Here is a 27,517-nt window from a genome sequence, read left to right on the forward strand (position 1 = left end):
TCAACACACCTCCCTCTGGAAGAGAAGGTGGTTATCCTTCCCATGCACTATAGGCTCTGCCTTTTGCCTGCCCTTGTGTCCTGGGCTCCAGAACTGTGTCCCAGCTCTAAGGTGAACTGGACTTTCAGCCCTCTCCCAGCTTTTCCATGGTCTGCTCACCTGGACACATTTCTTAGGGTCTAGTCCCGTGTTTGCCTTCATGCAGGCTGAGGATCTCACCCTCTGTCCCTCCTCCAACTAACTGTGATTTCCACGGTGCTGTAGGTTTTATTCAGCACAATGATTCTGTTCTGCATTTCTTGGAGACAATGCAGTATTCACTAGTAAATACCCACCTTTCAGAGAGAAGACTATTAGCCATTTTTTTATACAAGTGTTCAACCCCCACCCCAACAAGTTAAGGCAATAAACTCATACACCAGAGGTAGAATTCGTCTAAGTTCATTTAGGCAGCTCAAAGTTAGGCATTCTTGTGTGACCTTTACAATGAGTGAACTGTCTATCTCCAGAGGGTGATTTGCTCTTGCAATGCACCATTGAAAGTGTTCATTGTTGATGCCAGTAAGAAAGGTACTCAAACTCTGTAATGCATTAATTAAAATTCCTTTTATTAGAGATAAGGAATAAGTCAATAGCATAGATAATCACAGAATCACAGACTGGTTGAGGTTGGAAGGGACCTCTGGAGGTCATCTGGTCCAGCCTCCCTGCTCAAGCAGGGCTACCTAGAGCTGTTTGCCCATGACCATGTCCAGATGGCTTTTGAGTATCTCCAAGGATTGGGACTCCACAGCTTCTCTGGGCAACTTGTTCCAGTGCTTGATCGCCCTCACAGTGAAAAATTGTTTCCTGATGCTCAGATGGCATCTCCTATTTCAGTGTGTGCCCATTGCCTCCGGTCCTGTCACTGAGCACCACTGAGAAGAGCCTGGCTCTGTCCTCTTTGCACCCTCCCTTCAGGCATTTATATACATTGGTAAGATCCCCTTGAGCCTTCTCTTCTCCAGGCCGAACAGTCCCAGCTCTCTCAGCCTTTCGTCACAGGAGAGATGCTCCAGTCCCTTTATCATCTTTGTGGCACTTAGGTCCCATCAGATGCTAGGAACCCAGCATTGGGCAGCATCAGATGGACCTCTAGTCACAGCATGGCATGCTGCACTTGATCTCATCCGTGCTAAGGTTCATTGGCGTTATGGTCTTTAGCGCTCTGATAGGATTTTCTTAGAAGTAAACAATTCCATTTATCATTTCTACTGCCAAACAAAAGAATGTTAGCATGAGAACATGCTGCTTTACTTCAAGATAAACACAAGGACACGCAGGTGGTGTCATTGCTGGTGCCAAGTGGGAGCTACTTGCAGGCTCCTCCGTTATGATTAGCCAGCAAAGTTTATCCTGCAGCCAAGTGGTAAGTGCAGCACAGCCCAGGCCTGAAGGCCAAGTTATGTGTGCAGCGCAGCCCAGCACGGTGCAGTGAAGTATAGCACAGGCCTGTGCCCACTCAGGTCAACTGTTCTGCGGGTCGCTAACTCCCCAATACACAGTAGTCCTCCAGTTCAGATCACTGCAGCTGTTCGTCCTGTGTCCTAGGACAAACATGTAAGGCACATGAGACCTATTGGAGGTACCAGTTCACTAGAGGACTCTGTTTACTACAAAGAGAGCCTGGGGTGACTAACTCAGACTTGGATGAGTAACTTTTAGGTGAGATGAGTCTCTTCTGCAAATAATGCTGAGTAGTCCCCAGAACACTGGATTTTCAGTTCTTTGTTCTTGAGTCATTAATTATGTCATGGTCTCATGGGAGCATGTAGCAGGTGGTTTTTTTTCTGCAGTTCAGCATGTGTGCACTAGCCTACCTTAGAGGGGAGTGTGTCTTTCCCAAGAGGGAAGACTTTTCCAGGCTTGTTTATCTGCCTAACATTTTGCATTAATTATACCCTATCAATTTTACTTTCTGCTAGAGATTACTACAGCTCCCTTGTGGCCGCTTCAGGTACCTATAATGCTTATAAAATGGTCATAATAATGTTCCATGTATCCATATACATGATGCGTCTCTGTATTCTGTGCTGTCATGTTCTGTCCTGTGTAATGCAGTGTTTCACAGAGGATTAGAGAGGGAAGTCAGTGCAGTGTGTGACTTCACTTGTTGGCAGGTGTTTCACTGGAGACACACCATTGCTCTAGTATTACTTGCATAGTCATATCCCAGTGCATGGAAAAAATGATGCCTTGGACAAATAAGCATTGTAGAAACCCAGAGCAAAAGCAGCCTCTGCTCTAGAGGCTTCACTGTCTACGCTTCCTCTTCTCTGTGAAGTAAGGTGTCACTTCTCATCTGCAAAACCATGAATGATTTGGGATCTTTCTAAAAGAGGGAAACTGCCTTGCTCGTTGTGTTACATTGCTGTGATAAAAATCAGAAACACCTCTTAGGCTAGGGTATGCCTGGTGGGACTGGCAGGCTAAATTCTTGTCCTGAACAGCTCATTGTTCTTTCTTCAATTCATTGATCTTCATGATCATCCATCCAAATAATCCTTTTATCATCAGGACTACCAGAGGCATGAAAAGACTGGGCCTGCAAAAATTGGATGTTTAAGAAAAGGAGAGTATTTTTCCTTCATTTGTCTGGCTGGTTGATTTGATTCATTGCAGGAGGTATAATTATTTCAGATTGGATTAGCTGCTGGTATTTTGTAGTAATTGTCTGTATTTTGTTTTTAATTATACATGTGTTCTTGTGTTCTTTCTGTTGTCTCTGCCTATCACAAGGTACAGATAGACTGAACTGGATAATTTTGTGAGTTGTTCGCCTTAAACTTTTATGCCATCTGACCAGTTCTAGTTATATTGTAAGTGATCTTCATAATGGTAAATAAGTAAATCATGAGATGAGATGATACCTGAGCATGAATAGTGCTTTAAATTAAAGACTACTTTTACCTTTCAGGTTATTATTTCTTCCCAGATTATTTTCTTGCAGAGATGTGCATAGCTTCTTCGGAAAGAAAGCCACAAAGTGATTCATGTGATTTTTTTCAGCCTTTGATATCAGATTCTAATTATATGCATTGAGAATTCAGCTTTTCATACTGTGCATTTCATTTCCTGTTAACTATGTTAATGGCTATAAGCTATTACATTCCACTCTGGTAACTGATCTATCTGAAATATTTAGAGGATGTTCATGGCTAGTTCTGTATAACTGGAGAGAAGAGTTCAGTGTAGGGTATTTTAAAGAGAGATCAATTATTTATATCTTTAGAAGCATTGCTGAAACTTTAGCTGGCCTTAAAATCCCTTGAACTAGATACAATGCAATAAACTTAGCCTGTGCTTTTTTAACATTTTGCTAAATATTATATTATTTGTTACTTTCAGTGATACCACCTTTTAGTGATAACTCTTTAGTGATACCACCTTCTGTGTGAGACTAGTGGATACAACACTACTTAAAAAGAACTTAATTCACATTCATTCAAGACATTTTATTTTCTCAAAGTTGCAGTAGTGGTTGGTGGTGCCATCATTAGTTTTTTTGCTGTCTGTTTTATTAATGTCATCAAACAACTATTAGGAATCCAGATCATTTTACTTAGTGGAGGTTGGCATTTCTTGAGCATCACTGTTGATCAAGCTTTGCTGCTGTTGAAAACTGTTGAATTTTTACTATTGACCTAAATCAGGAGCATGGCAAGAGCCAGAGCTCTCCTGAGGTGATTCCAGCCGAGGTATTACAGCATGTAAAAAACTAGGATCTTGGCACCAGCAAGGTGATGGAAAGTTCTAAATATAGGTGGATTCCCTAGATAGTCAGGCGGAGATTTAGGGCTTTTGGAAAATTATCTAAAAAATTTGTGCAGTAGGTAAAGGGAGCCACCTAGAGTTAATCCATAGGAATCTCTAAATATAAATGTATGCCTGAACTCCTGCCTTATACTGAAGTTTAGGTACCAAACTGATACCTAAATGTTAAACCCCTTTATCTATAACAAGCCCTCTCCTGAGAGCAGGCACCTAAATAAGATTAGAACCCCCTTTAATATGTTTTTATAAAGCTACTGAAGGATTAGGATAGTTACTGCCTTTTATATTTAAGAACACTGGGAAAAAAAGTAATAACATAAATGGTATATGGCACAAGGACTGGTACTAAAGTCTCTCTCCTTCCACTTGAGGACTCTGACTGATGTAGTATATAATTAGGTTCTTTCCAATAACTCTCTCTTCAGACACGTGATTCCTGCCTCTTAGCAGCAGTTTCCTTGCTTCAGTGGGAAGATTAGAAGGTGCCCTCCCTTTGACTCCTCTTTAGCCTGGGTGCTAGCCTAGAAAAATGGGAATCTGATGCCCTGCAAGCTGAGAAGAACTTAACATGAACCCAGTTCTTGGAAGAGATTTGCCAACCTTTACCTTGTCATACAGCCCCTCATCTTGCATCTCTAGTAGCTGCAGTGTTTTGTGCTGGACTTAAACTGTTGCTTTCATATCCCATGCTGTACTAGACCTTCTGGGGAATTAGCATTTGGGCACAGCTGTAGGTGTGAGCTATGCCCTTGGCTTTCTGGACTGGAAATTCTTCAGTGTAAGCACTGACTCCTTAAGATCTTCCAGGTTTCCTAGGAAGATACCTCCATGGCTAAAGCTTGGACTCCAGTATCATCTTCTTGAATAGAAGTGCCTAAATTTGGAATACATTTGATTTTCGATGTCAAATCAAGCACTCTGAATTGCACTCTGAAGCTATCCTAATCTCCTTTGAAAAGCCAAGCTGCAATTTATCTGAAAAGGAGAATCCCAGGTGCAGTGTTCCCCTTTCTTTCTCCTGCTTGGGTATATTAGAGAGGCATCTTGTCAGCCAGAGACAGAAACTTAAAAGATGGGTCAGTCAAGAGTTTATAGTTGCATTACACATAATTTTCCCACATAACTTTGTGTATCTGTGAGAATAATAGTGCAATAATAACTGCAAACACACTTAACAGCAAATGGCAAGTCAGGTCCTGATTGCTCAGTTGGAGGCATGCAGATGGGTTCCAGAATCACAAGCCCCATGTTTTTAGGCTTTACCTTCCATGGAGGAAGTGTTAATCACAGTCTGTGCCAAGGAAGGCGAGGTGAGCTCCAGACTGTACCTGGAAGCAGTTCCTTGGGCACTTACATTGGACTAATATCCCTTAACTTCTGACGCCAGCCACTTAATTAAGATATATTTTTGGTCCCTTTCTTATTCCAGGGTGCTTATAATTAAAACTCTGACCATTCAGATTGCTTTATAGACTCTCAAAGTGCATATTGATTAGTTGCTATAATTCTTTAAAATAACATTATGGATGTCAGAACAGGTTATAAGTTCTGTCAGCACAGTTTATTTTGCATGGAAAACACCTTTGAATACATTCAGGAAGTATTTGTAAACATTTCAAGTGGATATGGCTTGTTCTGATTTTGGAGTAGAAATTTCTTGACATCTAAGCAAGTCATCTTCCTTAACTTGCTACCCAAAAGAGTGAAGCCCTCTGCTCTTCAAGACATCAGAGAATTACGAGATGTTAGTACTGCCTGGTTACGGAATGCAGTGTTAATCTACAATCCCTTTGAATTGGCATTATACCTCTGTCTTTATGCCTAACAGCTCCAGCGTTTAAGTCCTCTGTTTGGAAAGATAAGTGACTGGTATGTACTCCAATATGTTTTGCAGCACCTGCCCCTTTCTCCCTCCCCAAAGCTCACCTCAATAAAGAGACCATATTATCGGCAACACTTGCCCTTCCTCCCCATATGATTTCTCTAATATTTTGCCAACATTGTACACAATGTCATGTGTCAGTAGGACACTGGGGAATTGTCCATACCACAGGCTTCAGATTGCAGTGCATCTTGATATCATCTTTTTTTAAAGCCTGCACTGCAAGGGGGAAGCTGTAAGCCTTAGGGATGATGGCTTGTTACTAGCAGAATGAAGTTACAACTCTGCTAAGTGGAGTGCTAAGTGCACCAAACAGAAATTGGTGATGCAATAAAACCATCAAACTGACTGAAAAAAGATCAGTTTATGAGAACTGAAAGCATCTCTTCTAATAAATGCCTTGAAATCTCAGAAAACCAGGCAAGATGCTTTCTTAGCTTTCTGGAGGTTTGGTACCAAAGCTTTAAAAAAGGATTACTGATCTTAAATCCTGTCTTTCAAAAACAGTGTAGGAATCTTTCTTCAGAGAGCAGAGAAAGAAAGAAAACAATCGCAGAGCTATTACTGTCAAAGACATGACCTCTGCACAGCAGAGGAGTTGCTTTCAGAGTCTGTAAGAGTGCTTCCTTTGAGACTGGAACCCAGACACTCTGGCTGAAAGGAAAAACTCCATCAAAAATCAGTTAAGTCCAGTTAAAATAGAGTATTACTTCAGGACAAAAAGACAGTTTTTGTTGTTTGAACTGCTAAAAATTTAATGAAAACAATATTTTAACAAGGAGCTTACTGGCAAAGCCAAAATTTCACTGTTGCTGTATCCAGTTACCCATACTTCTTACTACTTAATGTCTAGGTATCACACACATGTAACCTCAATTGATGTTTAACAGGTTTTAGTGTGTTTGACTTTATGGCACAGTAGGTAAGGAGGCTGTTGTCTTCAAGTTATGGATAGAGAAATCTGGTTTAGTATGAGATTATGAGGGTACGAGTTAGATGAGATCTCATCTAACTTTAGCTCTTTAGAAGTTAATTACCTAAGTTAGTTGTCTGGGCTCTGTGCGCCGTTGAGGGAGAAGACACCCCCAGGAGGCAATCCATCCCCACCCTAAAAATAAATGGGATAAACCAACCACAAAGGTGCCTCTGTTGTCAAGAGTTGGAGCCCCAAATGAGACATCTCATGCTAAGCAAGATGAAGTGTCCCCTCAGGGACAATGAGTGGCTCCCTATAGGATGGGGGAAGCAGAACGTGCTCTCCCACCCCCCAGGACAGACCCGTAACCATAAGCCATTCTTCCTCTCTGCTAGTTAGTCAGTAATTGATGGGGTTTGCTATTCCACTGCAGGCTGGGCTTTTCTTTAATTTTTACAAACTAGGTGGGTAGAGGCGTGCTTGCTGGTACTGGTGTGTTTAGATGGGAGGCCACAAGGAAAATCCAGTTGTACCAGGAAGCGGTGCTGGTGACTCAATAAACAGCATGGCAACAAGCGTCCTGGCACAGTGCTTTTGAGCATTGCCTTCCTGGTTGTGCTGTAGGTTAAGTCTCAGAGCTGCTAGTCATTACAGGATCATACTTCACAGGAGTAAGGTATTAAACCCCAGACAAATCATATGATAGGTAACTCTGTCCTCCTTGCCCTTACCTGCAGCCAAACCCAAATTACACAGTCTTATGCACAACCTGATTCTTTTCTGAGCCCAGGTGGAGTTGCTGTCTTCTGTCCCAGAGATGGCAGCAGTCTGGAGCGAGTGAAGTGATTTCTACATATGCAAGAAATAAAGCCCTTTGGGATTTTAGGTGGAGAGCACTATGGAAATGTAATATATCATTACTTCATGAAGTTATATAAAGTTTAGAGTTGAGATTTTGCAATATCCCCATTAATGTAAATGGTTCACTGTACTTGATGCTAGTGTTTATGCAGCAGCCCAGAGCGGCACTTTTCCCACAATGAGCAGAAAGCACAACAATGAGCCAAGAGGAGCAGCAATGCTTGTATTTGACTTGCGGTTCTGGTTTTGCTCCATCTGGGTGCCTGCCCACAGCAATGAGATGACCAAATATTTGTGAGCAGTTCACATCCCCTGCCCTTCCCACCCTCACTCAGCTGGTGGAGAAAGTAGTTTAACTGGGGGTGGGTACAGACAGTTCACCATGGATGTCTGCAGCACTAAACCCAATGCAGCTGATGCCACCTTGAATATGACTTTCAGTTCACGTTGCAGCTTTAGTTCTGTAATTCTACATCTGTTGCATTATGAATTCCTTCAAATTACTCTGTGGTGTATTTTAGGGACTCTTAAGAATAACAATGGGTAAATCCACCCCTTCTGCAGAGCCAAGGGAAGGGAAGAAATCTGCTAAGGTATTACAAGTCTCTGTCAGGGAAAGCTTCTGCATGGCTGAGACCTTCCCACTATGCAGGTCCAGAGCTCTTCATGGAAGAAAATTGACCTCTCATCAACGTGCTGTGAAGTTGTTGGAAGCAGTTCTCAGTGGCAAAAGCAAGCTGCCTGGAAGCCTCCTCGTTGCTGGCCCAATTTTAACCACTCCTCTCTGTCATCATCCCGTGGCACCACAACTTTAATAAAACTAGCATTCTTTTGGCAGATGAACTCAGAGGGAGTTAGTGTAACTCTTGGCACAGAAAGCAGGACAGAGTCCGGAGCCTGACTGTTCTTTGGCTGTGGCCTTCCCTTCCAAACTCAAAATCTAACAGATCATTCCTGGGGTGTTTCCAGCTTCCAAGAGCTATCAGCAGTGTCTGTGGAACAGGGTGGATATTTATCCTTCACAAGAAATCCTTAGAACAAGAGCAGCAAAAGAGATGGTCAAATAGATGTGTCTTAGATTGCCTTTGCTATCCTAGCCTGAATATTTTAGAGATGTAAAACTGTTCTTTGAGCTGACTTTGTTTAGAGACTAGGAGGATTTTTGGGGCCTGGACTGTACCAGAGGCTGGGCACAGCTTATGACATTGTGGAGACTGTCCGTAGCCATTCCAGGGACATGGCTGGGATTGAGGACTCTGGCTCCAGAGTGGAGACACCTTGTTTTAGTAAGATGGATGGTATTACCTGCTCTGGGAACATGGTGATTCAGAAGCTGCTTCACATACAGCTCAGCCTTGTGCTTGGCAAAGGGAGCCTGGTGCTGGGAGATTTAAGCTGATCAACTTCGCTATTGTATGCTTTTTTTGCAATTCAGAAGTGTTACAATGGCTTCTAGAACCAGCTAAGTTGCGCGTGGTCTCAATTCTGCAATCCAGAACAGTAGTGTGCAAAGGAGGCTTTCAATGCTCTCCTGCCTGACTTGGGTGTCTGCTGCTGCACCATGGAAGTCTTTCCCGGTTTGAGCTGCAACGTTTTTGTTACAATTTTCTTTTAACATGTGAGTGTTTAATTCAATTTCTAAATCTCTAAGCATACCAAACCTTGAATACAGTAGAGTTTCCCTGATTCCAAGTGAAAGTATTCAGAATGAGCTATGAAATGGATGTTTATTCTGCCTGATCTGTCATTTTGTTTTCACGCTAATACTACCCCTGTTGCTACCCTGTAATCAGCTGTTATGGAAACAATACATTGTCCCTAGGGTAAGTTTAGAAAAACATTCACCGACAATGCACCCACATATAAATCCAGTTTTAGCAACATGGTGTTTAAAGCATTATAGTCTGCTCATAGAGCGTCAGCAAGAGGCACTCACTTGGAGCCAGCTCAAGATTACTGGTTTCTCTGTATTGTTTCTCAGGCCCTACATGTCCATTGGAACGCTACGTGATCAAGTCATCTATCCAGACTCAGTGGATGACATGCACGAGAAAGGCTACCAAGATCAGGATCTGGAGTGTATCCTGCATATGGTTCATCTGTACCACATAGTTCAAAGAGAAGGAGGTAAATTGCATATTTTTGTTAAAAGCTTTACAAAATCCATTCCTTGTGTGTGTGTCTTAGTAAGACTAACCTTTACTTACTGAACTGGCAAAACTGGATCCAGACCTTTTGTGGTTGTGGGAGCTGCACAACCACATGGTTGTTGCTCCTGATGCTAACGGAGGGAGAAAAGCTAAGTGCTCCTCTCCTCCCCAGTAAATCCATGCCCAAGCTGAACATCCTTGTTCTCTTGTAATGGCCAGCCTTTTCATGGTATTGTGAGATCACTGACCTTCCTTCATTTTCTTAGAAAATGTAACCTGTCTTAAAACTTGTAATGTCACTGACTACATCAACTCGAAAGCGTGTGAATGAACAGAGAGTCAGGTCTGCTTTCATCTCCCTGGTTTGTGGGATCAGCAGGACTATGTGCCATGAGAAGGAGTGTCTGATACCACACCACCAGGGCGAACAAGTTAAAAATAACCAAACGACACTGGCTGGCAGTAGAGTGTTGCCATCTACCACTTGCTCTTTAAGTTGCCATGTGTTCTCGGTGTCGTTTGTCCTAAGAGTAGGGGACAGTGTAAATACACTGGCACAGTAAATGTCAAGATGCTAAAGGCTTCTCTTTTGTCTAAGGAACTGGAGCATTTCATAGCTTTTTTTCCCAAGCATAGCAATAATTTTCATCCTTTTGTTCCCACCAGCCACTAATCTCTAGTTTGAATATCCTCCCCATCATTATGCTTTTAAAACAGACATAGGACAAAGGTGGTAACATTTAGAGAGAAGGAGGATCTTCAAAACCCTCTAAGGAGCTGACATCAGGAGTGCTGGATGTACCTTGCCTCTCTCTGCCTGCTGTCAGTGCTCCTTTTTGAGAGGGTACTTCAGGTGCATTGCCTCGTAATGTGTGTGCTTGGTGTCTCTCAGGATTGTTCTGTCAACAGAGAGTAGTGCCTCAGCCATTGGGAATCCCAAGGCAATGTCTAAATTGCCATTTCTGGATGGCAACCTGTTGCTCTGTTCAAAAGGCAGAAGTTGTATTTTATTTTTGAAGTATGCATGGACACTCATCTGGTATCTTTTCTGCACATTTTAGAGTGGGGAGTAGTAATCATTTACAGTAGCAATTGTATGCCTACGGATACTTCTCCACCTCACAGTCCTGTTGATAGACTCTCATCTTTCCACGGGTTAATGCTTCTTTGTTAAGAATGTGGTAATGAGTGTTGGCCCTCAAGTTGCAATAGAAAATAAGAATCTGCCATCATTCTGATTCATATTATTATTCAGATCTGATACTATGACACAAGGGTTGAAAAAGTAGGCAGAGCGCTAAACTCAGTGACCGGAATAATTGCAGAGAAGGCCTCTACTCGTTACACTGACATTACAACTATTCCTGTTAGTATTCCTGAGTCACTTACTTCACTATGTGAAGTGCCCAGATTGCAGAAGAACAAGCAGATGTGTTGGAATGGGGAGCTTGGAATGGGAAGCTGGAAAAGGAGGAGCAGTTAAATTGTCAGTGGCAAGAAGCCACTGTGGAGTGTGCATTTGTAGCCTGCTGGTACTTGTAGATGTACTGAAAAACACATGACCCTCAGCGGCCAAAACCATATCCCCAGCAGTCTCTGAATGCACATCGTTGTGGTTTATAACCCTGCAGCTGGAGCGTGTAACTGATGATGGAGCAGTTACTGTGCTCCACGTATGAGATGCTGTTGGCTAGGGTCAGTGTTCCATATTGCCAAACTGAAACCCCAGATTTGGATCAGTCTTGCTCTACTTTCTGTGCCAAAGAAAGTATTTATTGCTGACTCCATTCTTGCTCTTCTGCCTGCCTGAATGTGCATGCGAGACACACACTATCCATAAAAAAGTCTAGAGGACACTGTTAGTGTTCACTGGTACTCTGTTGAAACTCCACTCAGGATAAAGGCACACTGCAAAAGTCTGCACAAACAAATGTTCAAAAAATAGTGTCTTAGGTACTTTGCAATCTAAAATGACAGAAGTGGGGAAAGGCGGAAAACGGGGAGAGATTACCATATACCAGGAAGTTTTTAGGACCATAATGCACTTACTTGTTCCCTTTTCTCCTTGGGCATTTGCAGGAGAAAACTGCCAAGGTAGGAGCAGAGAGGAAACCCATGACATATGATTTGACACATTACATGGATTTCATATGCTTACATATTCTTTAGAGCTCCCCCAGTCTGGGACAAAGACTGATATTCTGGTTTTTTGAACCAGCAAGCCAGAGAAATACTTGTTGAAAGTGAACAATTGAAATTTTTGTTTATATACGTAGCTGAATTATTTTTTTAAATTCCAGTTTTTATTTGATGCTTTTACTTAAAATCAGATTTTTAAACTAAAATGATTTCTATTAAAAAATAAACTTTTTTCTTTGCAAAATAATTAAAAATCCCATATAAAGCTTGTAGAACAAGGGATTTGCCCCAAACTGTCTTTTTCCTTTTTGCAAACTGCTTTGATGATTGACAAACACTGGCATTTTCCAACAGAAAAAAAGTTTTGCTGAAAAATTCCCAGCAAGTTTCTATTTATGTATTATATGCACTTTTTGAAAATGTACTACATCTGAAAAAAAAAAATCAATGAAACCATTTTTAGTTACTTAGATTCTTGTGGATATCTGGGATATGTTCATACTGTTTTGAACTGTTTCCATAAACTGTTCTAAGAATGGAGATAACTATCTGTCAGTCATTGAATTACAGAAGTCTAATATAATTCTTCAATATTTTTCGTGTAGATCCTCTTGTCCTTCAGAGCCTTACCTCTGTCTCTTTCCCTTTCACCTGTCCCCTGCAGTATTAGGCCTCTACCAGACAGCAGGCTCCTTAGGGCATGACCCTGTTGTGCTTTAAGTGATCATGAATGTTGTGCATGTATAATATGATGCTTTGCAGTTTTGTGTTCTGCTCCCTGTGGGCAGTTATGAAAAAGCCAGACGGAGCCAGAAGTGCACAACTCTGACTCAATTTATTTGTCCTGGTGTAATTTTATTGTCTTTGGCTGAATTGCTTCCACATTGCATCAGTACAAGGGTCACCAGATTCCAAGTGTGAAATAGCCAACAAGAGCCTGACATTGTTCTTGTTGTTGCCAATGGCAGAAATTCCTCTCTTTTTCTAGCAATAAGGTTTGACCCAGTTAGAAGTAAATAGAATAGTTACAAGAATAAGTAGCCGAGTTCGGCATTTAGCTTCTGTGTTATCCTCATGAAACTTTTTTCAGTCAATAGCAACAGAATACACCAAAACCACCAAAATAACGTCTCCCTCCCCACCACCACCATTCCTGATGTCCGTGAGCTGAAGCCCTAGAAGAAACCACTGCAATTGCTGTTGATAGTAGCACCCCTTGCTGCTAGGGGCAGAATTTCCTTCCCACTGAATCCCACACTGTTATTTTTCTCACCTGCTGGATATTAGACGGATGCCATTTTGTTACTTACCTTTATATTATCAATAAGGTGCCCCCATCGACACCTGCAAAGTTGCTAGCTCTACCAGAACAATAATTTCATACAAAATGAGGATAGCAAAGAAGGTTGTATTCAGCACAGGTGGTGAAAAGGCATGCCCAGAAATCGTGGGTAATAGTGTAGAGATGTGCAGTAGAAATACATAAAGAGGTTCCTTTTTGACCTGCTTTGAAAATCTGTACATATGTAGCAGGTGTCAACTGTGATGCAGCCTTAGGCTGCCGATAACCTGTCACATGAGAGGAGCCGTGAGTACGTGTAGCAGCATGCTGAATGCATGACCGGGCCTGTCAGGTTGGGGCTGATGACATTACTGAACAAGTTCAACCTGTTTGTGGTTTCTCAGCACCCCAGATTATAATTATTCCTCATTATTTTGCACATTTGTCATATCTCTGGGTCTTGTCCAGGGAATCTTTGTGCTAGGCCACGTATAAACACACAGACCAGCACATTTCCTCTCTCTGAGATTTTTTCATCGGATCATTTTAGCCCTGAATTTGCTTTTGTTACTGGTACCAGCAGGAACTCTGGAGTGCTCTGCCGGCTTTTCCAGTGGCTCTGAAATCCAGAGACACAAATCCCTGCAGTGTCATGCTGAGCTGGGGCTCACCCAGTTGATGGTCTCTTTGTTCTTCCTCAGCTAAGGATTGCCCTTGCATATTCATCCTGCACAGCACCCCAGCTCTCTTCTGTTTTGACAACTGCCTGGGGACATGCACTGTGCAAGAGGCCTCCATGTTCAAAAACTAACCAGGGGTGGACTCTCTGGCTGTAGTTTGCTGCAGTAGCCTTTCTTCTGTCACGAAGCTGTAACACTCCAGTCCATGTCTGATGAGCTGCATTGGAAGGTAGATCTGGAAAAGGAATTGTTAAGCCTGTCTTTTTATGGCAGCTGAATGCTCTGTCTTGCATGTAAGCCGAGGATTCACAGGGATGAAGGATACACAGCGCTACAGACCCCAGGTGTAACCCTTTCTTCGTTGTCAAATTTAGCTGGCTTTTTCCTTCAGAAAATTGAGGTAAAAGGAATTATAAAAGAAGCCATGCAAGAAAATGAAATGCTGCTATCATGAGGCTATCTCTAGTTTCTGCTGACAGCTGTATGTATTTCTACTGCTGTTACTCTGTCCCAGCACATTACACATGCTCTTCATCTTACTGATTGCAAAAGGCATTTCTGTGACATCCAGTGTTCATCACATCTACATCATACCATGTGCAATCAAAGGCTAAACGTAACAAGAAGCTGGGCAAGGAATTTGGACTCTGAAAGCCAGGATTATGTTTGTACCTACTGAGAGATTTGTGCTGTGTTCATAGGCAAGCCATTTCATTTCTTCTCTGTTCATAGAAAGCCATTTCATTTCTTCATTTATAAAGTGGATGTAGCTCCGGGTGACATACACCACTGACTTGGCTGATATTTTCAGAACACTAATGTTCTTTCCTGACCTGTGCCATGTCAGCAGGAAGAAAAGAGAAACAAGTAGGTGCCTTTTTGTTAATGCACAGTAGGAAGTCGGTTTAAATTGCCTCAGTGTTCAGAGGAAATTGTTCAGACATTAGAAAATGATTTTTAAAAGGGATATTAAAATGCATCCTTCCTTATCTGTTGTTTGAGACATTGCAAGTGGCAAATAGGAAAGTTGAGGGAGGGAGCTAGGCAGGAGGAGACGAGACACACTTCTAATATTCAGTTAGAATGTAAGCTGAAGTGACCAGAGATGACCATTGTATCCTGGTAAAGGGAGGCTAAATCTTATACCTTTAGAGGAAATAATAGAATGATTTTGCTGACAAAGTGATGCTTCTTCTTGAACTTCATTCACTTTTTGTCTTTTACTAAGTCTTTATAAACCAGCTGATCTGGAAGAAACTGTCTGAACGCAGGCACTGCTTCCCCAGGCACATGTGCACACATGCACACCCATCCACACCCTAGCTCAGATCCAGGTCCCTGGACCTTGTCTATATTCTCAGCTTAAAGTAACAGAATGTAAGCAGCAGCCTGAACACTGCCTTCAGAAGCATAGCTGTTTCTATGGCTTTCATGAAGGACCATTCCCATCCTTCGCCCCTAGCACCCTTTGCCCTTTGCCAAAAAGGAGTGCTCCAGACATTTTACACTCTTTTTTGGAAGCTGAAGGTGTCAGTGGAACAGCACTCCAACTCTCTGTGTGGTCCCAGCACCAGGACTGCTCAGCAGCAGCAGCCTCTGTGTATCTATTCCCTTTACCAGAATTCATCCAAATGGTGATTCAGTTAATCATTACACAACTCCATCTTTGCTAGGAGCCCGCTGACAGAAAGCACTGTATGTGCCCCCAGGGGGGTGCCCACTGGGATCCTTAAACAAGAATGGAAGGAAACTAAGGAAAAAACAATAGGATGAGTAAAGGCGATGTATTTCTGCTGTGTGCATGCCTGCTTTTAAAATCTAACTATATACACATATATTAAAAAATCATGACATTGTATTTTACAATTTTACGTATAGAAAATTCTTGGAATTCAGTCTCTAGCATTACCAATTCCTGTTTTCAGTCACACAACCTCTCACTAGATGCTTCACTGAGGTTTTGTTCAGACCTACCAAGCCCTAGTGTAGCACCAAGCACGGATCGAGCACTCCCCAGCCTCCTGCACCTTCACAAGCCCCTTGTCTCACCCTTGGTCAGGTATCAGAAATGACACTGCCCACCCTGCTTGCTTGACCTTGTTTATAGTCTTTTCTGGCAGATGTTTATTTTCAGGTGGACAGTGGCAGAAAAGGCTTTTTGGTCATGTTGTTAATTTTTTAGTTACAGTGCTTCTGGGCTGATTTGGAAAAATGTTCTTGCCCTCAGTCGACCCCGCTCCAGCTGCCTGTCTCATGAATAGATGATCTATTGAGACAAATATCTTACCAGATTTTCCTGGCATCCACACTCTCCCTTTTCAAAACTCATCTATTTTGCTACTCTATCTATCTGGATTGTTTGACTGAAAACTTATTTTCAATAGGGTAATTTGGTTTTTGAAGTTTTTCATTAGTGGGAATGAATCATGCCAGAGTACTCACAGAAACACCAGTCCACCGAGAGATCGCAGATAAAATGCATCACAGTCCTGTTCCATGTAGCTGAAAGCGATGAAGAAAAGAACCTTTTAGAGGCCAGCCATGCAGAATATTAAATAAGGATACACAGTGATATAACAGTTGTGGGTCATTTCTAAATACAAGGTAGCGAGAAGTTTGTATAAAAAGTCCTCCTGTCTGTATGCAATTTTGTGTGTTAGCTGCTTGTCTGTGTATACAGAATTTATCCATGTGTCTGCAGTCTGCATCTGTGTTTCTGTTGAGCATGCTGACAGTTATTCTTTGCCTACAGTAGTGAGTGGAGTCAGGCAGTGCTCTTTATGTTTTCTGCACTTTATTTCTTTGAATTTGTTTTTAAATTTCAACTCACACCTTTCAAGAAGGAATAGCAAATTGTTCTATAAAACAAACGTGACAGAAAAAAATGATTAGTTATACACAGGTAAAAGGTGTTTTTTTCAAAGAGATGGTAAGTAAAGTTTTTTGACAATACCTACATGACCAAGGAGGTTAAATTCCACTTTCCAAATTGACATGATATTTTGGACATTTTTCCAATTGAGTGCCAGTCAAAAGTCATTGAGGTGTTTCAGAAGATGTGATCCAGAACCCTGAGCTGTTTCTTCTGCAATGGAAATGCTCTTTATGATTTTGGTTGCAGATTGCAGACATGTTGCAAGTGAAGCTGCATTTGCTTCATTAACTTACATTGTCCTGACGTGGTTTGTTTGCATTTTTTTAAAAGGCTGGGATGCTGTCATGGATTGGAAGGATGTCTTATCAGGAGGAGAAAAACAAAGGATGGGCATGGCTCGGATGTTTTACCATAAGTAAGCATTTTGATTTGTTCTTTAAGTAGCATCTGAAAATGAGGAAGAGTTTTGCTGTAATAGTTTGAGCAGTAATAGACTATAATCTCGATGCAATATGCAATACTGCTAGACAGTTGCATAGGACCACAGACCTTGTCATTTATTCAAATTCTGCTTGTGGTTTGGGCAGTGCTTCTTACTTAAGCTTTGCTTTTGGCAACATAGCATTACATTTTCCAGATGTTCCTTTCTTTAACATCTTGGGCACAGACATTTTCCCTGCATCTGTCCTACAAATATTGCAGAAGTCTGATGGACTGTTGCAGAGGCTATAGGAATATAAAAGCCAAGCTCCAAAACTTTTTGGTGTTGGAGACAGCAAGCATGCAAAGGCAGCCCAGTCCATACATAGCAGTAGACAGAAAGTTTCTGAGTTGGCTGTAGCTACTGCATGACTTGATGACAGGACAGAATAATACTAGGTCAAACTAGAACATAGAAGTTAGATCACTGTGTACTCAGATGGACCAGGAAATAAAACCCATTTCTCCTGGAAGCTGACTCGGCACCTGAATAATGCATGGAAACTTTATGTTGTTGCTAGCCACCTTCCAGCTGTAGATGAGAGACAGCTGTCTGGCAAAAATAGCTCTCTCCTTCCTGTTGTTCTTTCAATTAAACATCGTACATGGGAATACTGTCCAAAACATAGAAGAGTAATGTTCTTTATCTGCTTTTTAAAGGCCAAAATATGCATTGCTGGATGAATGCACGAGTGCTGTAAGCATTGATGTTGAAGGAAAGATATTCCAAGCTGCAGAAGCTGCTGGGATATCCCTGCTTTCTATAACACACAGACCTTCTCTTTGGTAAGTATGTTCAGGGATTTATCATGGTCCTTGCTTTTAGCTTTCTGACAAGCAGTGGATTGGCCATTATTCTTTGTACTAGGGCAGTTGTTTAATCAATATCTACTGCACTTTCTAAGATAACTTGTCTACAATAATAGTGATGTAAATGCATTTAGCATTGATTTTTTTCATTCTTTGACATGTATTTATTCCTCCCTCTTATTTTTTAAAAGGTGTTTCAGTTATTAACTATTAATAGCAACATGCAGGTATCTAAGAGGCAATTAATTAGTCCACCACACCACAGCCACAACAGATATCACCAGATTATTCTGTAAAGGTGACAAGGTACATGAGCTGTCCTGGGGAAGTTTACCAATGCTTGGGAGAAGATGGGAAATATGGCAAGTGGTTAAACTACTTTTTGTTCTTCCATAGGAATAATATATCTGGTGTTTTAACTTCAGTTGTGTCCTCTATCTGCAGGGTTTGTGAGCTTTCAAAATTTGATTGTCTATTAAAAAAAGAAATAAAAAGAAATATTGGAATTCTGAGAAACATCATTCTAGTGAGGGAATACTAAGTATGGAAGAGTCCCTCAAAGGAAGTAAATGTAGTTACTGAATACATAAACCAGCCAAATACTTTAAAGGGCAAAAGGAGATCAAGAACGTGTAAGCTGACATTAGCAGAGACTATTTGTTCTGAAATCCTTGATCTCTACTGTCAGATTGTTTGTTTTTTTTAAACTGATGACAAAAAATCCATTACCAGTTTGTTGTCTCAAAGGAAAGAAATTGTATCAGGTCTGCTTCTCTGAAAGAGAATGGTTTCCCCAGCATCCCTCCTTCCTCTGTGCAGATGGTGACAGTGGAAGTGGCTTTTATTGGATCAGGACCTAAATGTTAAGAAAAAATGTGTATTCTGATAGGGAAAAAATGTCACATAGACATTTGTTTATAAAATAATTTAAATTACACTTAAAAAGAAAAGTAGTATTTACATTTTTTAAAGTTTGGCATTATTTTAAAACCACTGCTCAAGAAAACAGGTATTTGAGGGCATCTCACCTATAAATAATGATGATACAGAGGGAAGTTATGTGAAAGAACTTGTGAGAAAGATCTTCTGAGTTCAATTCCCTGCCGACGTTCTTGTTTCCTAGTACTAGGGCGATTCAGGAAAGTTTGGGATTGTTCTTGTAACCTCAATAGTATTACTGAAATTAGCAGAAATCTGGTGATTATGGGGGTTCTAGAGAACTAAACAGAAGTGCTGAGTATTTAGAAATCAGCATCAAATGCCTTTGACTCAGGTATGCTTCCACAGGGACTGCACCACATAGAACCACATAGGTTCACATGCTGTTTTGTCATCCTCAAGATTATACCGGGAAATACTTGCTCTTTTAATCAAAATATTGGCTACTTTCCTAGATCACAAACATTGGATATCTCAATGCGCTATCTTAGCTTCCTGATTTTTTTGTTTTTTTGGTGGGGGAAAAATAGAGGGATAGGTTAAGAATTTGGTGTCACAAAGAATAATATGCAAGAAGTGGTGAATATGAGCCTGGAGTTGAATCTCTTTTAAGTCCCATGTCATAAGCTATTGAGGTTATTAAACTGTCATGTTCCCTGGATGGGCTTTATAATCACTGTTTTATGATGCGTCTCATCTTCTATAATTTATAGTGATAAATTACACAGTCATACCAGCAGCTCTGAGGGAACTCTTTGCTCTTCCTCCTGCACCTCCTGATATATGTCTTGTCAGGTCTTGACAAACTCCACATGTACACCTTTGAATATTTTCGGTGCACACACCCTGATACTCACTGAAAGATCTGTGACTCCTACACAGACTATGTTATTTTGGCCCCTTGCATACTGAACCGTGTTTTAGGACTGGAGGTTTCTTTAACCAACCTTATAAGATGCCTGGGAACAAACTGAGGTGTAATTTGAAAAAGCTAGAGTTTTATCAGTAGCATCAGGTACACCGTGTCTGCCCAAATGTATTTTCTGCTAAGGAGGCAAAACGTCTCTCAGAAAGCGAGGTAAATAAAGTGGGACTAGCCTTCCTGGGGGAGAAGGGGGCCTTGTCTGCTGCTGCTGTTCAAGTTCCTTGAGAAAAAGGAGTCTAGTGGAGTTGAAGTGAAGGCAACTTCTAAGAGGGAGGCAGAAAGAGGGAGGCCACCGCCTTGGCCAGAGACAGCAGATGATGAGAGCACCTTCCACAGCCATGCTGCCCGCTCCTGCCAGCATCACTGCAGGTGACGTCCCCCGTGGGCTCAGCCCTGCGGGCTGCTCAAGGCACTGACCGCCCCAGCTGGGGAGCCCATACCAGTGCTGATGGCTTACAGCTGGCACCTTGCTGATGAATTTCACTAGATGGCTTAGGGAGGTCCTGGTGACAGGCTTTAAAATACCCAAATCCCTTACGAAAGAGTGTCCTGGGATTATGAGTCACTGAAAAAGTCTTACCCAGTGATCCAAAACTGGACAACTCTCAACTTCCTGAGAGGCACCATTGAAAAGCGACACAGACATCCAAATTTGCGTGCAAAAATGAACCATCTGTTCCCTGAGCCATTACTAATGTTTTAATTTCTACTGCAGGAAGTACCACACTCACTTGCTGCAGTTTGATGGACAAGGCGGCTGGCGTTTCGAGCAGTTGGACACCACTATCCGTTTATCACTGAGTGAGGAGAAACAGAGACTGGAATCCCAACTTGCAGGAATTCCTAAGATGCAGCAGAGACTGAATGAACTGTGTAAAATCTTGGGAGAAGACTCAGCGCTTAAAACAATGGGCAAAGAGGAATAAATAATTTATGGTTTATGTTTTTAAAAGTATTTTTTTAGTTAAAAGCATTACAAATCCAGCCATTATCCTTTGCATGCATTGTGATAGAGGCTTAGAACATAGAGAAACACAGCCAGCAGAAAATAATACTCTGAATGCTATGTAAGACTTTAGCATTTTAGTATTAAGGAAGAAAATGGTTGAACTGTGAAGAGAAAATAAGCAAATGCACAGAGTATAAGATTAGTCATAGCAGCTTATGTTAATTCCTAATGAAAGCCCAATTCACTGCAAGAAAACTACCAACACACTTAGGTTTTGTAGGTGAATTTTTGCCTGAGACTTGGCCTGCAGAATGTGCTCTTGTACCAGGTCACTGTGTGCGTATGATATGCCTGCTACGCAGAGCAAACCCGGCATGAAACTCAGGCATGGAGCACGGCAGAGGCAGCATCTGAGTGAGTATGCAGATGCATGCAAAAATCTCATTTGGGTATAAGAAACATTCTTTCAGCCCATGTAAAACCAAACTCCTGTTCTACTACTGAATTACATACACACCTTTACCTGCATTTCCATAGGAAGGAGCGTAATAGGCTGACCAGAAGACAACTGTCCGAGCAACCCACTGCCATTGTGACAGAGAAGCAGGGATAGAGCTAAATATGTAATACACTTGTGCTGTACTTTATGCCATTATGCATAGCTTCAGAGGCTCTTTAGCCTTCATGATACATCAGTTCCTTTGGGGGATTATTTATGTCCCCTATTTGGTAACCTCTGGTGGGAGGATGGAGCACTGGGCCCAGCATTACCCAGCTGGTGTCTATCTCCGACCCAGTTCCTCCATTGGTAAAACCACAATATAGACACTTGTTTGTTCCACGAGACACTCTGTGACGAGAAGGATTGTAGGAGAGGAAAATACCGGTTTCTAACAATACACTGAATTCTCAGGCATGGCTGTCCTGCCAGTTAAAATGCTCAGCACTTATAAAGGTCTGTGAAAAGTTAGAGCATTTTATAACCACTAATTAATATGCCTGCCATATTTTGCTAGAGTAGCTGAACACTGCCCTCCCTGTGAGCAAACGCACCAGTTAACAGCTTTTCTTTCAGATGCACTCACTGATTGTCCCATCTGCTTTTCAGTTCAGTAGGAGCCTGGTCCCCAGTCAGTCAGAAGGTGCTTTAAACAGAAGCCCCTAAGACAGTGCTGGCCTGAGTGCCTTGCAGGAGGCAAAAGCTGGTGAATTAGAAATAAAGATGTGAATGAATTTAACAGTTCCTAATCTGTTCTCCCTGGCTGCAAGTGCACGGCAAATGGGCAGCTTGGGAGTGAAGATCAGGAGGGGTAAGAGGCTTTGCAGATGGGTAAATGAGCCTTAGCCGAGATGTGGCAATCCTGAAGTTTGTTGGTTCTTTTTTTCCTAGAAGTGTGATTCCTTAGAAAATTTCTGTCTGGTGTGCTTAGTCTGAGAGGGGCAATGCATAAGCTGTTAAGAACTGTTAAGAGAGGAGAAATATTTTGGGTGTATTTGCTGAGCTGGGAATGTTTGAGCACCCTGAAGTTAATATAAACTGTTTCATTTTTCCGATCACTTCAATAACAAGGGGAAGGTGAATTAACTCCCTCTGCCAAATCCCAGTCCAATGCACTAACCATTAGCCCATCTTCCTTCTCACCGTGTGCTCGTCTTGCTGCTTGGTACAGCACTTGCACCAGAAAATGGAGTAAGTCTGCTCCTTGCTCCTCCAGAGTCTGTGGCTTGAATATAACCCTGTAACTTGTCCTGGTGACAACAGTTTGTTCCTCTCATTAGTTTTCTCTGTAGAGTCCCCTGGGACATCTCACTGACACAGAAAGGAATGCTTTTGGGAACCTTTGAAAGGGATGAGAAATTAAGGTTCAAGATAATAAGATGTTGTGTTGTTAAGTGCAGACTGGAGGTCACTGCTGCGGTGGATGACATATGCGTGCATTTTCATTTGCAATGTCTCTGCTTGTCCCTCTCCCTGAAGGCTAGCTTTCCTCCTTCTCATCTTCAAAGAAAAATTCAGAACTGCTAAGGAAAAAAAGAAGTCAGCCAAGAATCTGTTCTCGGTGAGCGTAAATGAGATGACTGATGATTTTAAAGGCTTGCACATTTCTGAGTTATGTTTCTCTAAGGTGGTGATGAATCAGGCACTCATCGTATGCATGCCCTTGTCCCAGCTGCAGTGTCCTTCTGCTAGAGCAAAGCAGCCACAAAGCCATCTTTCCACAAGCCTCTCCCAAGGCAGGAGCTGAGTTGGAGGAAGGGACATTAGTGTTCCCCACCCCTCCGTTAAGCACTTTACCATGTGGCTGGGAGCTAAACCAGGGTTGACCAGTCCCTGAATGAGGAGGACACTGAAAAGTGCTGAACAATTGGCCCAATTCGGCACAGCTCCAGGTATGGTCCTGCATGCTCCCAGCCTCCCACCAAAGCTCTGCTGTGGCACTTGGGAGCCATTATGGGCAAGTGCAGCGCCTGAAATCTGCTGTACCACCTCGCAGATACCAAAGCTGGCCTTCCCTCACGGCACAACAGAGACACATCTTCTAAGGAAATCGTGTTTAGAAGAAAGAAGCTTGTTTGCTGGTTTTTAAATGACATTATGCATAAAACATACAAAAGATACATACATTACTGATTAAATTTTAATGAAAACTGAAATCGCTCCAGGATCAATATAATAGTATTTTCCTTGAAGTTTGGTACATATTGGATCCAGTAACAGACTTAATCATTTCCATTCAGTAATATAGCATAAAATATCCTAGCATCTCATTCAGCTGTTGACATTCTCGTAGGCATGACAAGAACATTAGAGGCTGGTATGAGAAGAAAACCTTCTCTAAATAGGAACTTTCTAAGCAATGCTGAGCCAGTTTTAGAAGGATTTTCTGTACCAGGGCTCATTATTTTTAAAGTTAGTTTTGTGGCTGGAAGAGAAGCTGCCCTGGAGATTTTCTCTGCAAACTTTCTGAGTTTTTCCAAGGGCTAACTGAGACGGGAGTCTCCGGTTCTGTTTCTGGAGAGTTTTGCCTCTGATGTAATACAGGGCACAAGCCAGCTCGCTTTTTATGCTGCTTCAGACCCAGATGGGAAAGCGAGAGCATAAGTGCATGCTTTCTGCTCAGGGAGACGCTGTTCTGGAGCCGAGGCACGAGGAGCACTTGGCCTTTGCAGTGCGAGAGGGTCAGAGGAGGGCAGGATGCCTTGGTGGAATCCTTTTTCGTGGTGCAGTGAGAGCTGCTCATCAGTTTATTCCATTTCTGGCGTTCAGGAGCCGGGAGGCCAAGGAAGTGACTTTTTGGCCTTCCTTCTGCCTGTCATATCTGGCTGGAGCTAGCCAGATCCAGCTCATTGTGTCATGGCATCTATGCATTTAGGGCTGGATACTGCAACGTGCTCAGTGCACTTAGCCTCCTGTGAGCACCCTCGCAGCCCCCAAGACTCAGGGCAGACTGGACTTGTCTGGGTCTGCATCCTAGAGGAGTACAGGTGCTGAGCAAAATTCACGCCAGTCTCAGGCATGGAGTAACTGTACAATAAAAATATGAAGTATCCGCATCAGTTCATTCAGAGAATGTTGGGATGTTTTGCAAGATCTTCAGAATGGGAGGAAACGTTTTTTGTGCATGGGATTTCAGTATTTTAATGTAGGAGGAGTTTGTTTTTCACTTAGTTTTGGGACCAGACTCATTCCTGTTTTAGACTTGGAAGCCCTCCTTCTGCAGGGGTTGAAAACCCCACATATCTTTTAGAGGAGTTTTTTGAAACCAGTGGGATTTGTATTTGAGTGAAGAATGAAGGACTGGGATATTTTAGGGAAAATTGCAATAAAAATTATATCCTAACGCAAATGAACACATCTACAGTCCCCTGAACATGTCTGAATGATGATAATGCATGCCAAAGTCAAGTTTATGAGCCTGTGATCAGAGATTTCAATCGTATATAGAATTAAATCCCCCTACTGAGCTGTTCATGAAGCTTAAGAGAACCGAACTGCTAATCGAATGTGTCTTTGTTTTGTTTATGTTTGATATTAATGCCTTTTAAGAGCAGACAATTTATAAAGCAATAAATTATGCTTTACAGTTGTAATTTATTTCAACCTCAAATAAAACATGTTGCATTTACTTTGAGTTTACAGTGTTCCTTATGAATCATTCACAAAGCAGTCAGGACCTGCCTGCATGTGCTCTGGGAGAACACCTCACACTGCCTTTCTGTCACCTTATTTCTGATTATGGCTCGTTCTGCAGCACCTGCTTTGTACTTTTTAAATTAGTGTCTTTAACCTCATGTAAGTAAGACCATCTACGAGAGGGTAACAGTGACGTATTAAAAATACTGCACCCACCCAATGCAAGTTTATTGTGTATGATCTGTTTTCAAACAGGCAATTAAAAAAGAGATTGTGATGGTGGCTGATGCAGGGCTGAGGAGCCAGCTGGGTCCTGGGGCTGACCCCCCATTGAGAAACCAGGCTGGGATGAGGTCTGGGAAAAACCAGTCCAAGAGAGCCCATGGGAGGAGCCAAGTGTTGGAAAAAGGGAATAATGAAACCTGTCTTGGACATAAAATAATTATGCAATAGCACATTACTTTTCTTCTGTTGTCATGAAACATAGAGAGACAAGCTGGCCATGACACAGCATTTGTAGGATAAAAAAAACAACAAAAGAAACAAAAATGTTCATTTATAGATCAATTTTAATGTGAAAGTTGTCATAAAAGTCATTTAGATTGAAAGGTCTTTGAAAGAGAGTTTGTATTTGTTGTGTTTTAGAGCTGCATTTCAAATAGATCAGATTATTAATGCTTTTCATAAAGACTTGAGTCTTTGGGAAGCAGAAATTATTCTCACCATAAAGGATAAGCGAGATACCGAAGCAAACCCAACCTCTTTAATATTTAAAGCAACCAAAAAGATTGCACTCAGTAAGTCTAATATTCTTGTCCTCTGTATCTCAGTTAAAATGTTCTTCTTGATTATAGCCACACTGTGCTATAAATACATGAAGTTCATGAGAGACTTCTGTATCAGTTGGTGTTTCCTGTGCCAGTGTGTTTGGAGATCTCTGTGTTTATTATTGTGCCGGTTTTGGCTGGGATAGAGTTAATTTTCTTCACAGTAGCTAGTATGGGGCTATGTTTTGGATTTGTGCTGGGAACAGTGTTGGTAACACAGGGATGTGTTCGTTACTGCTGAGCAGTGCTTACCCAGAGCCAAGGGCTTTTCTGCTCCTCACCCCACCCCACCAGCGAGGAGGCTGGGGGGGCACAAGGAGCTGGGAGGGGACACAGCCGGGACAGCTGACCAGAGGGGTTTTCCAGACCATAGGACGTCGTGCTCAGCATATAAAGCTGGGGGAAGAAGGAGGAAGGGGAGACGTTCAGAGTGATGGCGTTTGTCTTCCCAAGTCACCATTACTTGGCGTGATGGAGCCCTGCTTTCCTGGAGATGGCTGAACACCTGCCTGCCCATGGGAAGTGGGGAATGAATTCCTTGTTTTGCTTTGCTTGCGTGTGTGGCTTTTGCTTCACCTATTAAACTGTCTTTATCTCAACCCATGAGTTTTCTCACTTTTAGTCTTCTGATTCTCTCCCCCATCCCGCTGTGGGAGGAGTGAGCGAGCGGCCGCATGGTGCTTCGTTGCCAGCTAGGGTTAAACCACGACAATTATACAGGTTGCACTAAGTCTTCCTTCCCATGCTTTTGGCCTGCTTTCTGACCCTGCTGGGGTGGGTGCAGCGCTGAGACATCTGGGTGCTGGTATCCTCCTCCCCAGGAAATGTACAGCACAAACGTGTGTTTGAGCAGAAGTCGCCAAGCATCTCACGGCCAGACCTTGCAGATGCTTCCCAGTGAGACAGACCGCATCCTTGTGGGTTGGCACCACGGGGACTCAGCCTTTGATGGCAAGTGGTGGAAGAGAGAGAGCGGTGTGGTGGGTGCTGTAAAGTGGTAGTCAGCAAACACTTTTAGGAAAAGTCTTAAGATATAATGTCTGCACAACTAAAGTGATCAGTAGCTAACAAGGTACTAATGCAAGGTATACTGAAGTGCAACAACTAGCAGTGATAAAGCTGGGCTTTGCTAGGTGTATGCTCACAATAATAGGACATTCTTGCACTAGCAAACGCTTCCCAGTATCAGTTTATGCCTCCAGTCCCAGGCTGGTTTAAAAGTTACACAGCTCGTACTTTTGAAAAACAAATAATCCTCTTTTAGCCCTAGCAAGTGGTCATCAGAAGCACACAATTGCTTTTCATAATGTCCTTTGGAGTATTTATAGGTAACCCATAAATATAATCAATTCCCAAATAATGACCTGCCTTGTTTGAGCTCTGCTATTCAGCCAAAGATCCCTTTATATCCAGTATGAAATGGCAGCCACGGAAGCAAAATTATGAAAAACCCCATTTCCTTGCTAGTCCAAAATGAGCATACAAGGAGGTGCTGCTGCAGTCTCTTGCTAGCCCATTTTTATACTGTAATCATATTACAGCAAATTCAACCGCTGTCTAATCGCTAATCTTCACTTACGTATGTGCCATATGGCTCACTGCTGAGCATCAGAGGATGAGGACTCTGTTTATTAGTCTCTTCTTGCTTTCATTATTATGGGTGAAAAAAAGCGTGATTAATGTATTTCATGCCAAGATGAAAGTGGAGGCAAGGAATGCCGGCCTGGGAGAACGACTGTGCTTCCTTCGTAAGGACTTACTTCCAGGGACTTCTGAAGGGAGGTTCAATTCCTCTTTCAAGTTGTGGGCTGAAAACTGCTTGTCTGAGAGAGGGTTTAATTAACAACCAGAAAA

General features: G+C 42.2%; 1 protein-coding gene across 2 annotated transcripts in view; it reads left to right on the plus strand.

Annotated features, from left to right (window-relative positions):
- Positions 1-24,828, plus strand: part of ABCD2 (ATP binding cassette subfamily D member 2) — a 47,557-nt gene extending 22,729 nt beyond the window's left edge. For both annotated transcript variants that reach the window (XM_030014782.2, XM_030014781.2), the window contains exons 7-10: positions 9,454-9,599; positions 16,929-17,013; positions 17,739-17,864; positions 20,468-24,828. In XM_030014782.2, the coding sequence (XP_029870642.1) occupies positions 9,454-9,599; positions 16,929-17,013; positions 17,739-17,864; positions 20,468-20,678 (568 nt within the window). In that variant the 3' untranslated portion in view covers positions 20,679-24,828. The remainder of the gene's footprint in view (positions 1-9,453; positions 9,600-16,928; positions 17,014-17,738; positions 17,865-20,467) is intronic.
- Positions 24,829-27,517: the final 2,689 nt, after the last annotated feature.

This window comes from Aquila chrysaetos, chromosome 5, assembly GCF_900496995.4.
Source record: "Aquila chrysaetos chrysaetos chromosome 5, bAquChr1.4, whole genome shotgun sequence".
Lineage (NCBI taxonomy): Eukaryota > Metazoa > Chordata > Aves > Accipitriformes > Accipitridae > Aquila > Aquila chrysaetos.